The 12,962-nt window shown below is 53.2% G+C and overlaps 1 protein-coding gene across 1 annotated transcript in view; it reads right to left on the bottom strand.

Moving 5' to 3' along the window:
• Positions 1–3,878: 3,878 nt before the first annotated feature.
• Kcnn4 (potassium calcium-activated channel subfamily N member 4) overlaps positions 3,879–12,962 on the bottom strand; it is a 14,028-nt gene continuing 4,944 nt past the window's right edge. The window contains exons 3-9 of the mRNA XM_021219311.2: positions 11,055–11,476; positions 9,549–9,684; positions 6,898–7,008; positions 6,358–6,476; positions 6,109–6,178; positions 4,493–4,660; positions 3,879–3,955 (exon numbers count right to left, since the gene is read on the bottom strand). Of these exons, the coding sequence (XP_021074970.1) occupies positions 4,496–4,660; positions 6,109–6,178; positions 6,358–6,476; positions 6,898–7,008; positions 9,549–9,684; positions 11,055–11,476 (1,023 nt within the window). The 3' untranslated portion in view covers positions 3,879–3,955; positions 4,493–4,495. The remainder of the gene's footprint in view (positions 3,956–4,492; positions 4,661–6,108; positions 6,179–6,357; positions 6,477–6,897; positions 7,009–9,548; positions 9,685–11,054; positions 11,477–12,962) is intronic.

Here is a 12,962-nt window from a genome sequence, read left to right as displayed (position 1 = left end):
AATAAATAAATAAATAAATAAATAAATAAATAAATAAATGCATAAATAAATAAATAAATAAATAAATGAAAGAAAGAAAGAAAGAAAATCTTGTAGAAAGCCAGCTAGACTCCAGGTATAATGGCCTTTTCTTCAGCAGAGCAGCTCTGAGCACTTGCTGAAGGCCCTGGAGACTGGTCCCACTGTCTGTCCCCTCATAGAAGGAAGCTTGGAGCCACTCACTGGACCCTCACCCCAAATCCCAGCCTCCCCACACTGCACCTCTGGCCATCTGTATGGACTTTTGCCCTAATGGCACAGGGCCTCATGGCCTCAGGAGTACAGACTGGGGAAGGCTGGCTGAAAGGGCACTCCATCTGTGGAGTTGTGAGGAAGCCATCATCCAAGCTGGGGTTAGACCCCACCCCCAAGTGGCATGGCTGCTTTTGGGTTACCCACGTCCCTACAGTAAGCCCCCACTCAGGCTCTGTAATAAACCCGGTAAACTCACGGTTCCCCAGTTGGACCTTGGCGAGCTCATACTGTGGATTATCATTGGCATCCTGGGACAGGGGTGGGGAGGCACTTGTTCCCATCTCCCTAGTTAAAGAGTCCAGAAGCAGAACACAGAAGAATGAATGACACTAAAATATAATCTACTAGATGACAGAGCTTGGCAAAGCAATGGGGTGTAGGACCATCGATGCATCCCTGATCCCCATAACGCCTTGTTTCTTTATGAAGAGACAAAAATCTCATTCTGTAGCACAGGCTGGCCCTTAGCTTGTGATCCTCCTCCCCCAGCCCTCTAAGTTCTGGGGTTACAGGCATGTACCCCCATCTTCCCCTATCTCTTTGCCATGTCTTTGACAGTTTTTTTTTTTTTTTTTGACTTCCAAAAATTTTTGTCTAGTGCCAGAATTTGAACTCTGGGCTTGGCACACACTAAGCAAGCACTCTTCCGCTGAGCTACAACTCTGGCCTGTGCAGATTTATCAATCTGTCTGTGAGTCAGTTAGCTCATGTGACAAACTCACCTCCTAACGTGCCCTCTTTCCCTCCGTTTGAGAGCCGCATAAAGAGTTTAACATGGTGTTTGGCCCAATCGATATTATTATGACAGGACAGGCCCAATCAATATTATTATGACAGGACAGGGTACTAGAGAGGGTTTCTTGGAGGAGGGGACATCTAAGTCCCTAAAGGAGGCGTAGCCAGCTGAAGGCAATCTGGATGGGAACAGCAGTTCCAAAGGAGTAGACAAGACATGGCCCTAGGCCCGAGGGCTTCTCTCGGGGGACAAACATCTTTGGAACCCCTCCAGTCTCTTTCTGGAACCGCTGCTTGGCCTCCAGGTGAGCTGGCAATCAGAGGAAGGGACAGTGGGGGCAGTGGGTGGTAGACGGTCCAATTTAGCTCAGGGGCGAGACTGACAGAGGACTTGGAGGGAAATCCAAAGATAGCTCAGCCAGAACGACTCGAAGCCTGGGCTTCCCCTTCCAAGCCAGGATGAGTCAGCCTGAGTAGCAGGCCGGGTCCCAGGCCCAAGGCCACTGGTCTCTGACTCACTTGGGGCAGGGCAGGCGGGAAGACCAGCCAGGGGTCGGGAAGGCTGGAAGGCTGGGCTCTGCGGCCGGATGTGTGGCTTCCTGGCTGGAACCTCGGGCCAGGTCTGCATGCCCTGCACCCTCAATTTCTAGATCTGTGAAATGGGGAAGTTGAGGCCTGGTGGCGGCGGCTGAGGGTTTACAAAGAGCAAGGTGGCTGGACTGACAAGAGAGCTCATGAGCCAAGGTGCTTGTCACCAAGCCTGGTGACCTGCATTTGATCCCTGGGATTTACATAGTAGAAGGAAAGAACTGACTATGGCAAGCTGCCCTCAGACCTCCACATATGCCCATGACACACCTGGACTACAAAGTACCAGGGTAGTCAGGGCGACATAATGAGACCCTGTCTCAAGTACAATAGCAGGGCTGGGGTGCTCCCGCAGCTGGCACAGGGCATGGGGATCAAGCACGAGGCATGGGTCCCTGAACCCACGTGAGGACAGCCATGCTGTGGGTGCCCGAGAAGGCAGGCCCAGGCTAATCCCTGCTGCTCTCTGACCACGAATCGTGTGGTGTGTTTCATTCCAGTGACACGTCTTGGCTCAAAAGAAAGAAAAGAAAGGTGGAGGCTGGACGTAGCAATGAGCACTGTTAACCCCAGCGCTTGGGAGGCAGAGGCAGGTGGATCTAATGCCTGGTCTGGTTTACATAATGAGTTCCAGGAAAGCCAGTGCTCCATGGTGAGACCTCAGAAACAGAAAAAAAAAAAAAAAAAAAAAAAAAAGACGGAACAGAGTCCGAGGATCAAGCCCAAGCTTGACCTGTGCCTCCATGTGCATAGGTACTCCAGAACATACGCAGAGACACATAAACAAAACAAAACCAAAACACTACAAAAAGAAAAGTGAGACTCAAAAATATGGGCACACAGTAGGTGCTCTGCCAGTCCAGGGACCCAGCCAGCTCCACATGAGTGGTTATGAAATTGCCGTGTGCCTCCATGTGGGTGCCTGCTCATCTCTCGGTGTGTGACTTGGCAGCTAGGACCAGGGTAGGCATGAATGAATAGGGAGAAGTCAAGAAGGACAGGGCGGCCACACACCATGTGTGGAAATGATTAACACTGGTCCAAACAATCCCTCACGCTCGGGGCGATACTAAGCGTTGACGTGCGGCCCCCACTCTGCCCCCTGACCTGTGGCGCTGTGTTTCCTTACACCATCACAGCAGTTCCATGGAGACATCTCACAGGTGGAGTAAAACGTTCAGAGAAGTGCAGCCACTTTTCCAGGTCACACAGCAAGTAGAGGGCAGAGTGAGGATCTTGTTGCCCATCTGCCTGAATTCAAACCCTTTGCTCTGGCTTCAGAACTAGCAGGTTCTAGCTGATTTCAACCACCCCAGTGTTAGAAAGCTGGGGGAGGGCACTGCAGGGCTTGGCTTTCTCTCTCTCTCTCCCTCCCTCCCTCCCTCCCTCCCTCCTTCCCTCCCCGTTTTGTTGTTTTTGAGGCAAGATCTCTTGTGGCTGAGGCTGACCTTGAACTCTTAATCCTGCTTCCACCTTATAAGTGTTGGGATTATAGGTGAGGCTAGCCCCCCCCCCCTAATTTAGCTGAGGTTATCCCCAAACTCAATTTCTTCCTGCCTTCCAATGGTTTTGCTTTTGTTTGGTTGGTTTGTTTGTTTTGAGACCAGGTTTTAGTATGTATCCCTAGCTGTCCTGGAGCTCACTATGTAGACTGGTCTTGAACTCACTGAGATCCTCCTGCCTGCGCCTCCCAAGTCCATCTGGTAATCCAGCCTCCTGAGTAGTGAGAATATACGGGGATGCATATGCCACCAGATCCCTCTACAGTTAGGGAAACGGAGACTGGGGACAGGGCAGGTGCCTCCCGCAGCTAGATTTGAAGTGTTTGGAAAGAAATGGCCGCTTCGGGCTTCGTTTACCATTTATTACAAAGTATGAGGGTGGATTGGTGAGCAGCACCCCGCACCCTCCTCCCGGCACAGTCTCTGCAATCAGGGGGAAACGGCGTCTTCCCAGGCGTCCACCAGGGGGCAGCACCTCCCGCCGCTCGGACCTGGTTCCTTCAGCGAGACCCGCCCGCGGTTAACTGAAGCTTCCTAGCATCCTAGACCCCAGGCACCTCCTCCTCCAACAGAGATTAAGGGGTCCTGAACAGCAGCACAGAAGAAAGGGCTTCTGATGAGGGCATATGTGTAGTGGTGGCCATGTTCCCATTGATGTGGGAGGTCCAATTCAGTGTCCACTCATGGCTGCCACCACCAGAGTCCATGCATCTCAACGTGGATCCACTTGGGTCCTGGCATCTTGAGGTGATTTATTGTGGGGCTTCGTCGGAATTGGCAGGGAGCATGTCCTGGAGCTCAGTCCTTGGGTACATAGCCTGATTCTTCTGTGGGTCCTGAGAAGGTGGTAGATGGGTAAATGGCTAGAAATCATAGAAGCAGGGATGCCAGAGGAAGAGGTCAGAGAACGTTCAGAGGTGGGAAGACAGAGGGGTGGCAAAGCCCAGGCGAGGAGAGTACAGGTGTGCACGGGGACAGAGACCAATCAAAAGCGGGAGAGGGCTGGGAAGCCAGAAGCCACAAGTTAGGGAACATGACTCAGAGTAGAGCCCCTGCCTAGAATCCCCGAGTGAGGGCTGGCGGCATGGCTCAGTGGTAGAACCCCACCCCACTACAATACACAAGACCCTAGATTCCATCTCCACTCCTTTGGCTACGCCCCCTCGCACAAAAGCGTGAGAAATGAGGCTCACAAGTGGAGAAGGAATCACTCCCCGTTTTTTCCAGTCCAGCCCTAAACTCAGAGTTCTAGGAGGTGGGACAGCTTAAGGGAAAGGGTGGCCTTATCTATAGGCAATAGCCACATCAGGCATTGGCCACAGGTGCATGTCTCTTCCTCGGGATTTTTCCTGGCCCGGTCCCTGCCCGCTCACCAGCTATGTGGCCTCCTGGCTGGGTTCTGGTAGCTGCTGTTGCTGCAGGGCAGTGCCCAGCAGCGCTGTCAGGGCATCCAGCTTTCCTGCCAGCCCGTCGATTCTCTTCTCCAGGGCACGGTGCGAGGTGCTGAGACCCAGCTGCAGGTCGCACAGGATCATGTGCATCTGAGTGGGAGGGGAACACGAGTGAGGGCCTCGGGGAGCCCTGTCTGCTCCACAGAGTGGGATAGCAGAACACTGCCCAGCCCTCTCTGGCCCTGGAGGACCGTTCTTTTTTAGTGGGTGGGGAGTGGAGCAAAGTCTCTCGTAGCCCAAGCTGGAACTGAATTTACTGTGTTACTGGAGTTACAGACAGATGAAAGCTGATGTTTGGGAGCTGGGAACCCAACCTGGGTCATCGGCCAGAGCAGGAGGTGGTCTTAACGGCCGAGTCAGCTCTTTATCCCTCCTTAGCTTGAATTCCTGATCTTCTTGCCTCTGCCTCCCAAATGCTGGGATTACAGGCATGTACTGCCAGGCCTGGTTTTTGCAGGGGTGGGGATTGAACCGGGGGGCTTCATGCATGCCAGGCAAGCACGTATCCCCACCCTTGTCTGTGAGCTTGCTGTGGGGACTTTTGATTTCTGTGCTCAGGCCCTATAACTTTCATCCAGAGCGGCCCACCTATTCCGGCTGACCTGAACCACTCTGTTTTCTGAGACGTGTCATGTAATCTGGGGACCTGTGTCTGTGACTATGTTTACCGTGGCCTAAGTGCCAAGGGTGGCTGTTTGAATTGTGCTGGGCTAACAAGAAAAGGCCACACGTAAAGAAGGGCTCGCCTAAGGTAGGCCAAAGGAGTATGACGTCACCATCGCTGGTGGAGGCGAAGGCTCTGAGCCTTAGCAGCAAGGGGACCCCTCTGCCCTCGGGCACCTGATTCACAACAGCGTCAGGAACTGGCTTTTGCTGAAACATTATCATCACCTGTCACAGTGTTCCCTTATTTTTTTTTTTAAGTTGGGTTTGTTGTCTGTGTCTAAGCTGCTTTGTAAGTTTGCCCGGTTTTATTTGCATAAGAGTCGCACCTGGAAGGAAATTTGTATCCGTCCACATGTAAGTGATAAAGATGATTTGAAACCAAACATTGGCGCTCTTTGGTGTTTTTTTTTTCCTTTTTTTTTTTTTTTTCTTAAGTCTAAAAGGGGGCCTGGTGTCTTCCGTAAGCGTGGGTGGCTTTTTTCTCAGTCCTGTAACCTTTACTGCACCCCTGTGCATTTCAGCTGCCCCCCACCCCGTGGTGACTCCCCTTTCTGTTTTTTGTTGTTTTTTTGTTTTGGTTTTCTCGAGACAGGGTTTCTCTGTGTAGCCCTGGCTGTCCTGGAACTCATTTTGTAGACCAGGCTGGCCTCGAACTCAGAAATCTGCCTGCCTCTGCCTCCCGAATGCTGGGATTAAAGGCAGGTGCCACCACTGCCTGCTTTTTTTGAGATAGGGTCTCAGGTAGCCCAGGCTGGTCTTGAACTACCATATCTAGGTCTGAGAGTCCATCCTTCACAGGTCCATCTCCCTGCCTTCCATCCTCAGTCCCGCCTTGCCCCTTCACCGAGACCTCCTCCCTAGGGTCCTGGTACCTTGGAGATGTCCACCATGGAATTCACTTGTTCCCGGAGCTTCCGGTGTTTCAGCCGTACCTGGCGGAACCTGTGGGGAGGTGAACTCAGTTCTAGGCTTGGTCAGAGGGTAGGGGTGAGGGGAGGAGAACCAGGGCAGGAAGGAGCAGTCTGTCTCAGAGCAGGAGGGACCCCGGGAATCCAGGGCCACTAGCACTGAGTCACGGTCAGAATTGGGAGAACCACACAGGGACCCAGGGAGGCCCTCACGTGTGGATGGCGGCCAGCAGCTTGCGCTGATGTCTGCGGGAAGCTCGGGAGTCCTTCCTTCGAGTGTGCTTGTAGTACATCCAGGCTTCCTGCAGCAGCCGCGCCGCTGACTCCTTCATCTGATGGGATGACACAGCGTCAGGGGAGAGGGGTACCCGGGAATCTGGAAGACCTGGCTTACAAGTGGGGGGACTGGATTTTTCCTGTAGCCCAGGTTGGCCTCCAATTCCCTGCCATCTTACTGTCTAATCCTTCTGAGTACTGAACCTTCACGCTTTAAGGGGAACTGGCTTTTTTTTTTTTAAAATATAGGGGGGGTCTCCTGCAGCCCAGTTGACCTTGAACTCACTACATAGCTGAGGACTATCTTGAACTCCTGATCCTCCAGCCTCTGTCTTCTGAATGCTGAGATTACAAGTCTATACCACCATGCCCGGTTTACAAGGTGCTTGGAGTTGAACTCAGGGTCTTATGTGAGCTAGGCAAGGGTCTAACCATTGAGCTCCAGCCCCAGCCTGGGCGCCTGGTGCCCAGCCTCACCTCTTTGGCATAATGGATGTCCATCATGAAGTTGTGCACGTGTTTCTCCGCCTTGTTGAACTCCAGCTTCCGAGCCACCACAGCCACCAGGAGAGCGGTGCAGCAGACTCCCTGTGGGCACACCAAGCAAGGCGTGTGACTCTGTGGGGGCTCGGGTGAGACAGTGTCAACCCCTGTGGGCACACCAAGCAAGGCGTGTGACTCTGTGGGGGCTCAGGTGAGACAGTGTCGACCCCCTGTGGGCACACCAAGCAAGGTGTGTGACTCTGTGGGGGCTCAGGTGAGACAGTGTCGACCCCTGTGGGCACACCAAGCAAGGTGTGTGACTCTGTGGGACTCAGATGTGACAGTGTCAGTCTTCTTGCAGCCACAGAGGGCAGGTTCAGCCACTGCCATTCCACCATCAACAGGACTATCTTTCAGGCTGGCCTGAGTTCACTATGTGACCAAGGACTATCTCAAACTTCGGATCTGCTGTCTCTACCTCCAAGGTGCTGGAATTACAGGCACTTATCATGATGCCTAGTTAATACCATACCTGGGGCCTAACCCAGGTCTTCATGAATGCTAGACAAGCCAAATTCCCAGTCAGCCCTGTTTGTCCTGCGGTGTGAACCGAAGTCTTTGTATATAGCCCAGGCTATCCCCAAACCTGCAACAATCCTCCACTTCTGGATTCACAGGCATGCTCCACCCCCTGCAGCTCAAATGCCTCTTTCCTTAAATGACTGATTAGAAGATGACAGGACAGCCTTTGTAGGGGACAGACATGTCCTCCCAGTATCTGTGAAAATGCCACCAGTTGCCACTGGCACAGAGGACCAGTCTGTTCCAGAGTCAGACTCTGTGACACACACCTATAGACCCAGTACCAGGGGAGGAGGGGACAGCACTGAGGCAGGAGGATTGGCTTCTGTTCTATGGCAGGCTTGGAGCCAGCCTGGGCTACTTGAGCCCTTTGTCCATCCCCTCCCACCCCAAACCAAACAACATAGAAACAATGTTGAGATGACTCTGAGGGTAAGAGGCACTTGCCACCAGGCCTGGAGGCCCGCGTCGCATTGCCCATCCAAACCCTCACAGTGGAGGGGAGAACCCACTCTCTAAAGTAGCCCCTAGACCTCCACAGGAGGGTCCTGAGGAGCAACCCCTCCCAGTAAATAATTAAATATAATTTAAAAGTATTAAAAAGATGCTATTATCTTGTTGTGCGATGAAGGATCTGAGCCAGGCATGGTGTGTCTGTGTGTGTGTGTGTCTACTTAACATATCTCATACTTTCGATTTCTCTTTCTGTCAAACAACACAGCCCTGAGGGGCCCTGAGGGGCTCAGGAATATTTTTTTCTGGCTTCTCCTTCTCTGTGCGTGTCCAGCTTGCCTGCCACACCATTGTTCACCCGTGGACTCAAGGCTTAGGGGACCCAACATTTCCTGGGACAGCACCAGAGCTGGGAGCTGGTGGCTTAGGTCCCCTGTGGGCTGGGCCTCAGAGAGGGCAAAGGAGCTGGGTGGAAGACATTGGATGGGGGGGTTTGTAGAAGGAAGGAGGGTGACTGTAGGTGGGGGACAGAGCCTGGAGGTAGGAACATCTGCCTCTGCCTGAAGGGCTCAGGAGCAAGGGTAGGAACAGTGGACTGCAGAAATGTGTGGGATCCATTACAACAACTGCTCCCCAGCCCCCACTTCCTCCCAGAGAGCTCAGGGGCTGGGTCAGAACAGATGTGTGGGATTCATTACCGAAACCGTCACCTCCCCCACCTCACCTCACCTCACCCCAGCCCCCCGCTGCTTTTACTAAGTACTGCCTGTGCTTCCTGTTTGAACCCTTGACATGAAGTTTTTTATTTGCCCTTTCAACAACCCCACAAAGAGGATGCTGGGACTGTACCTACTTTACAAATGGGGCTACCCAGGCCCAGAAACAACATGTGGTTTGCCTGAGCTCCATAGCTGGCCAGGGACAAAGTGGGTCTTGAATCTATGAAGCCTGGTCCCCAAAACATACTCCAGACGGCGACTTCCCCCCAGTTCTCCCTGGGGGAGGACGGGAGATTGTATCCCTTGTCTTGGGAAGAAACGGGACTGGGAAATTGGGGCCTGGATCTGAGGATATGGACCCTGGGTTCCAGGACTAAGGGACAACAGTCAAAACAGGTCATTTGTAGTATCCAGCCAGCACGTTCAAAGCTGAAGCAGGAGGATTGAGGGTTCAAGGCTAGCCTGGAGTGCATAGCAAACCCCTAACTTAAAGGAGGAGGAGGGGGCGAGAGGAAGGAGAAGCAGGGGAGGGAGAAGGAAGAAGCTGAAGAGGAGAAAGAAATGGGCTGGATATCTTTTTTTCTTTTCTTTTTTTCTTTTCAAGACAAGGTTTCTCTGTGTAGCCCTGGCTATCCTGGAACTCACTCTGTAGACTGGGCTGGCCTCGATCTCAGAAATCCACCTGCCTCTGCCCTCCAAGTGCTGGGATTAAAGGCGTGCACCACCACTGCCTGGCGGATATCTGGGTCTTGAATAAAGAATGAGGCTGGGGAGTGGGGCAGTGTCCAGATGCCCACAATTCTCAGGGATGTCAGGGAGGGCCTAGGTTGGCCCATGGTTTCATGAGTATCAGCAGTGGGCCGGGAGAGAGTCTTGGGGGACAGTACTCACCATGACTCCGGTGCACAGGCAGACAATCTTGCCCCACATGGTGCCAGGTACCACGTCCCCATAGCCAATGGTCAGGAATGTGATCGGAATCAGCCACAGTGTGTCTGTGAGGTGCCCCGTGGCATTGACAGCCTGCCTATGGGCAAAGAGAACTTAGTTCTGAAACCCAAGCCTGGGGGCGTTGGAGGGGTTTACCCCCCCAATACTGTTCCTCTTCCAGCCACACTCTTAACACCAAGAGACATCTGGATAGGAAGCCAGAAATTCTGCCTTCTTCTCTACTGTGTGGCCTCTTTCAGATGCTCAACCACTCTGGGTTATAAAAACATAAATCTAGGTCTGGCAGAGCCTGGAGCGGTGGTTCTCCGCCTGTGGGTCGCGACCCCGATTGGCGGTCAAATACCCCTTTCATAGGGGCTGCATGTCAGATGCCCTGCATAGCAGACACTTATGTCACAACTCATAACAGTAGCAAAGTTACAGTTATGAAGTGGCAAGAAATAGAAATTTCTCGTTGGGAGGGGTCACCACCGCATAAGGAACTGTACTCAAAGATCGCAGCGCTACGGAGGATGAGAACCGTTGCACTAGAGCCCGTTTGAGTTCAGCTAGACAACCAGGGCTGCTAGACTCCAGTGTGCGGAGGAGGGCTAAGATGGGGCTGAGACCCAGCCCGCAGCAGGAGCTATCCAGAGGAAGCTACACCTTTCTCTAACACCCACAAAGAGGCTACGCGGGCTTTCAAGAGAGATCGGGATCAAAATGATTGACAGCTCTTTAAAAAAAAAGTAAAAGGTGTGCAGACAGCCAGGAACAGGGATACTCGTCGGTAATCCCAGCATTCAGGAAGCTGAGGTACTGGGGTGTTGGAGGCAGCCTGAGCTTCAGAGGTTTGGTTTTGTTGCCCCAGGGCCCTGTTGTCAGCTTTCAGGCCACAGGCTGGATTTCTCTGTAAGTGGGACCCTGAGGATCTGTAAGAATCCGGTAGCTCCGCCCCCATCTGTTTACAGTTGCTAAGCAACAGCTAGGTCCTGCAGGGAATTCCCCCAGCAAAACTGTTCCAAATGTCTGCTTTCCAGACTCAGCAAGCACTTACTGTACCCGCTAATTTGGAAAAGCTGTTCCTTTCAACAAGGTAGTTATTAGGAGTAGCCCTATTACCAGAGTCTGAATCTGGACTTACTATGGGCTGGAAGGGTGGGTTTGCCTGGCTCACTTGTGTGTGCGTTTGCTCTCTCTCTCTCTCTCTCTCTCTCTCTCTCTCTCTCTCTGTCTCTCTCTCTCTCTCTCTCTCTCTTTCTCCCCCCCCCCCCCGCCCCGTATGTGTGTGTGTGTGTGTGTTCTGGGTGGCTCAGAAGTTGGGAATCACCTCCAGGACTTGCGATTTCTCAGCCAAGGATGGAAAGTGTGAGCCTGCCCTGATGTTGGCTGGCCCCCAGCCTTGCAGCCTGCACTGTCATATCCAGGAGACCCTGGTGTCTCCTCCCTGTGCTCCAGGCCCCTCACCTCTCAGCCACAGACAGCACCCAAGCTGTGGTGAGCCAGAGGCCCAGCGTGAGACCCAGCAGCAGGCGACCCGGGTGCGTGTTCATGTACAGCTTGGCCACGAACCAGTGGCGGAAGCGGACTTGGTTGAGCGCCCCGATGCTGCGGTAGGACGCGTTGAGCAGGACCCCGCTGCGCAACAGCACCGCGCGGGGCACCAGGTAGAGACGTAGGAGCATGGCCAGGGACAACAACGCCTCGCCTTCGCCCAGGAAGCCCGGCCAGGGCTGCGCGTCCGTGGCCTCCCCTACCAGGGCGCAGTGCGGGCTCCGTAGGGGCACCGGGTGCACCCCGCACACCAACAGCTCTAGCAGGATCTGCGCCACCTGCCGCCGGGTCAGCGCCACGCGCCAGTCTCGGAGCCCGTTGTCAGTCATGAACAGCTGCAGGGAGGAGGCAGACAGGGAGAGGGGTCAGGTGCGGGGCAGGCAGTGGCACACCCGGCCTGCGTCCTGAGATAAGATGTGGAGGACGCCCTGGGCTTGGAAAGTAGGACAGAGATAGCTGTACGGGGCGTGGGGCTGGGGAAGGAAGCAAGCGGGAACCGGCAAGTCATCTTTCCACCTTCTCCACTTTCTCCAACCCTCAGGGCTAGTTCTGGCCCACTTCCGGAAGGAATATGTCTACAGGAATTGAGTGCCTCTTGTGCGCACTGACAAGTTCTATAAGCTATGATTTGTAGCGATTGAGACAGAACCATCGACCTCCCAGGGTCTGTGTTCCCATTCCTGAGGGCTTTGCCCACTTATGACTCTGGGGTACTGCCGCTGGCAAAAACATCGTCAGGGCCTGTGGGATGGCTTAGAGAATAAAGGCATCTGCCACCAAGCCTGACTCCCTGAGTACCACCCCTAGCATCCACGTTGTAGAACTGACTTCCACGTGCACACTGTGGCGCCAGGTAATTTATAACCTAGGCTGGGCTCAAATGAGCGATCTACCTGCCTCAGACTCCCAGGTGCTGAAACTACAGGCGGGTGCTGCCAACACTTAGCTTCGTTTATGCAGCATTTGGACGCTCTGGGGACTGCTCTGTCCCCTGTACATGTGCCTCAATAAGTGCTCATACACAGAGATTCGAGTACCAGCGCTCCCAACTTACAAATCTGGAAATTGAGGCCTGGGTCTCAAAACAGGGCAACTCAACAGGGGCCGGAGCGTGAACTGCTCTCTGTGAGGTTTGTTTGTTTCAATGTGAAGGTAAAAACCACTCTTCAGTATGCAAGGAAAACACTCTACCACTGAGCCACGCCCCCAGCCCTTCACTGGGGGATTCTAGGCAGGGGCTCTACCACTGAGCTACACCTCCAGATCTCTACCCTATATTACTGTGTACCCTACCTACTTGTGTCATAAGTCACCTAACACTTAACACCCCACAGTAGTGCCAACCGCTAACGTGAGATTTATTTTCCTCCTCCAGACTCAACAACTCTTCCTGGCCACCTTTGAACTCTGGTCTCACTGAGACACAATGCCGCTCCCATTTTCATTTCTCCAGATCTTTTCCCCGGTTGCCCGACTCCCATACAAGACAGTGATTCTCAGCCATGCCCAGTAATACCCTGGGAGGTGCCTGGCATAAATAAATCCATAAATAAATAAATGTTAAAAATTTAAGCCGGTAGTGGTGGCGCACACAGGTAGGATTTGCTGAAGGAGGCAGAGGCAGGAGGGTCACGAGTTCGAGGCCAGCCTGGGCAACACATTAAAAAAAAAAACAAGAAAGAAAAAGAAGAAAAAAATTTTTAAGTACACACTTATTGTCATTAATAGCAGTTGTAAAGAAACTGGGCATCTAACTCAGTGGTAGACACCTGCCCAGAATCCCTCAATGAGGGGCGGGGTGTGGCTCAGCGGTAGAGCCCC

This window comes from Mus pahari, chromosome 19 (genome assembly GCF_900095145.1).
Source record: "Mus pahari chromosome 19, PAHARI_EIJ_v1.1, whole genome shotgun sequence".
NCBI classification, from domain to species: domain Eukaryota; kingdom Metazoa; phylum Chordata; class Mammalia; order Rodentia; family Muridae; genus Mus; species Mus pahari.
Note: the sequence above shows the minus strand (reverse complement) of the source record. Positions and strands in the feature narration are given on the sequence as shown.